The 3,371-nt window shown below is 30.0% G+C and overlaps 1 protein-coding gene across 1 annotated transcript in view; it reads left to right on the top strand.

The window, feature by feature from the left end:
* Positions 1-3,371, top strand: part of LOC100159026 (glucose dehydrogenase [FAD, quinone]-like) — a 15,660-nt gene that overhangs the window by 6,813 nt on the left and 5,476 nt on the right. The window contains exons 3-5 of the mRNA XM_029489912.1: positions 1,644-2,362; positions 2,473-2,763; positions 3,245-3,358. Of these exons, the coding sequence (XP_029345772.1) occupies positions 1,644-2,362; positions 2,473-2,763; positions 3,245-3,358 (1,124 nt within the window). The remainder of the gene's footprint in view (positions 1-1,643; positions 2,363-2,472; positions 2,764-3,244; positions 3,359-3,371) is intronic.

The following is a 3,371-nucleotide window of genomic DNA, read 5'->3' as shown; positions in this document are numbered from 1 at the left end:
TCTATTAAATTTTCAAGCTTTTTTATCCAACAAATAAAATTTTATTGATATTTTTAGAAAAAAAACTAAAAAAAAATGGAAAATAAAAATGTCCGTAAAGAGCTCAAAATACATCAAAATATTTTGAAAATGTTATGATGCATAGAAGATGCTAAGATAAACATTCAGTCAAAATTTCATGTATCTACGGTAATTTTTTTTAAAGTTACACCAAAAACCAAATTCAATTTTGCGTAAAAATTCCCGTTTTTCCTTAATTTTTCTTTTGTTTTTCCCGGCGCTTTTGAAAACCACTGGGAAATTTAAATTTTGACCTTCCCAATGCACCAACGATATTCATTTTCTGATCGAACAAGATACTGAAGTTGAAAATCGTAGCATTATTTCGACTACTTATCATGTACACAGACACAAAAAAAATTAAAAAATTAAAAAATTAAAAAAAATTAAAAAATTAAAAAATAAAAAAATAAAAAAACACACATCATTGTAAAATCAATACATTCATCGTTCCACTCAGAATCTATAATGTCCACAAGCAAATCAAATTCAATTTTTATGAGCGTTTGAAGTTCATATTTGTATAATATTGGATATTCACTTGATTTCTTATGTAGCAATTTTGTTATTTTGTTGTAATTCAAAAACCAATTACTTTAGATACATGAAAATTTCATTGAATATTTATATTCTTATTTTCTATATACCTTACAATTTTGAAAATATTTTGATTATTTTTGAGCTATTTACGGGCATTGTTAGTTTTCAATTATTTTGGGTTTTTTCTATAATTGTCAATAAAATTTTATTTGTTGGGTAAAAAACGTGAAAATTGAATATAAAGCTCCTGATTTATTAATAAAATAGCAGTTAAAAAATATTAAAAATACATAAGCACAATTTTTTTTATAAGCGTACGTAATATTTTAAGGTTGGAATTTTGACAAAATTTTAAAATTTAATAATTTTTTTGTAGTTAAAAATGTATAAAATGTTCAACTTTTAAAGCTTAGAATTGAAAATTTAAAACAAGGTTCCACGTAAATAGTTTATACATAAATTACATTATTCACAATAATATCATCATATATAGGTACTTATAGTTATACCATAGTCTGTCTGACCGTCTTCGCTCATAATCGTTTTTCTTATACAATGATATTATATCATTGAATTAAAATGTAACACCGTCTGACTTGTAACCTTATCCTTATATACAGCAGAGTTTAAAATGGCAATTTTTAAGTTTCCCAGTTATGTTACCTAGTTGCTTAAAATATAAAATGTGAAATTATAAGACGTAGGTACCAACAGTGAATCTGGTTTTAAGTTTTATTAAATTTTTATTAGTTAATTTATTTCATATTCATAAAAAAAATAAGATGTCTTAGACATTTTAACTTTGCATTATATATGTATACTACATAGGTACTTATAATGTACTAATTTCTCTAATAATATAAGATATTACTCATATTAGTCATTATACCTACTTAATATTTTAAAAATCCCTATAAAAAGTAATAATAATATAGTGCATACCCATACATTCATACATACATACATACATACATACATACATACATACATACATACATAGGTACATACCGATTTAATATATTTATTATTATTTTATATTTCAGCTATGGATGATAAAAGGTGTAATTGGGCTCGTGGTAAAGTTCTAGGCGGGTCCAGCGTTTTAAACAATATGTTGTATGCGCGTGGAAACCCAAATGACTATGAAAACTGGTTGAAACAAGGTAATTCAGGTTGGGGGTACAATGACGTGCTCCACTATTTTAAAAAATCGGAGGACAACAAAGACTCATCTTTAGCGCGTACCCCGTACCATTCGGCTGGTGGCTATTTAACGGTGTCGGAAGCGCCGTACAAAACTCCATTAGCTGAAGCGTTCATCTCGGCTGGACAAGAAATGGGATACGGTATACACGACATCAATGGCCAAAATCAAACGGGTTTTATGGTACCACAAGGCACCATCAGAAATGGTTCGAGGTGCAGTACGGCGAAAGCATTTTTGATACCAGCCAGACTGCGAAAAAACTTGCACGTGATCCTCAACACGGTGGTCACACGCATTAAAATTAATCCTATAACAAACATCACGTCCGGTGTTGAAATGGTAAAAAATAACATAACGTATTACGTGCAGGTGCGTAAAGAGGTACTGCTATCAGCAGGACCTATTAATTCTCCACAGCTACTTATGCTATCGGGCATAGGTCCTGGAAAACATCTTGCAGAAATGGGTATACCCATTATTTCCGATTTAAACGTCGGAAAAAATCTACAAGACCAAATCGGATTTGATGGTCTGATGTTTTTTATTGATAAAAAGGTAATACTATATTTATTTTTATTATATAAAACAATTATAATGACGGTGGTTATACAGGCACACTGCAGTGAATTATAAAATTACCACATACTCTTTTGATTTTTGCACAGGTGTCACTAACACACAAGAGAATAGAAAGCCTAGATTCGTTACTCAGTTATGCATCAATGGGCGAAGGGCCACTAACGGTCATGGGTGGTATAGAAGGAATGGCGTTTATTAATACAATAAGCGGCGATCTATCAGAAGACCTACCAGACATCCAATTAAACATAATGTCTGGTTCTTCCGTTTCTGGCATTGGTGGAATTAAAACGTGGAAAGCTCACGGACTAAAAGAAATGTTTTATCAATCAATGTATAAATTGACTCTTGACAAAGACGTTTGGTCTGTTATACCAGTAAGTAAAATATTTTTAAAAAAAATATGAAAAACAGAAATAAAAATTTAAACTTCATTGATTATATCAGAGTCGACTGAACAATAAACGTATATTATACACAGATGTGTTTGAATAAACCATTGTTCTCATACTTAAGTTTTTCATATATCGATAATAGTTGATGCCATACTTACTAAGCTGAATTGTTTTCCGATTATTTTGTTTTGCATCAAATGTTTTACATATAAATTGAACATGGATTATTCATTACACGGATTGTTTTTAATATTTATTATGACGTAGCGCTGTCCGAGGAACATAATTCTTCTAAGATATTTCAAAAATAAAATCATAATTTGATAGACCTATATTATATCTGAAAATATGTTCAATGGTTTTATTATAATAATAATGGTCTAAATCTGAACTGAGAATATTAAAAGTCTAATAGGTAATAATAGGATTTACATAATCAACATTTCATATTGTATATCTGCAGATATTGTTGAAGCCCAAGAGCCGAGGTGAAATACTGTTGCAGAGCACCAACCCATTCGAATATCCGAAGATCTTTCCCAACTACTTGACGGACAGGGAGGACTTGGACACGCTGGTGAGGAGCGTCA

Source organism: Acyrthosiphon pisum, chromosome A2 (genome assembly GCF_005508785.2).
Source record: "Acyrthosiphon pisum isolate AL4f chromosome A2, pea_aphid_22Mar2018_4r6ur, whole genome shotgun sequence".
Classification (NCBI taxonomy): domain Eukaryota; kingdom Metazoa; phylum Arthropoda; class Insecta; order Hemiptera; family Aphididae; genus Acyrthosiphon; species Acyrthosiphon pisum.
The sequence above is the reverse complement of the archived record's forward strand: the minus strand, read 5'-3'. Positions and strand labels throughout refer to the sequence as shown.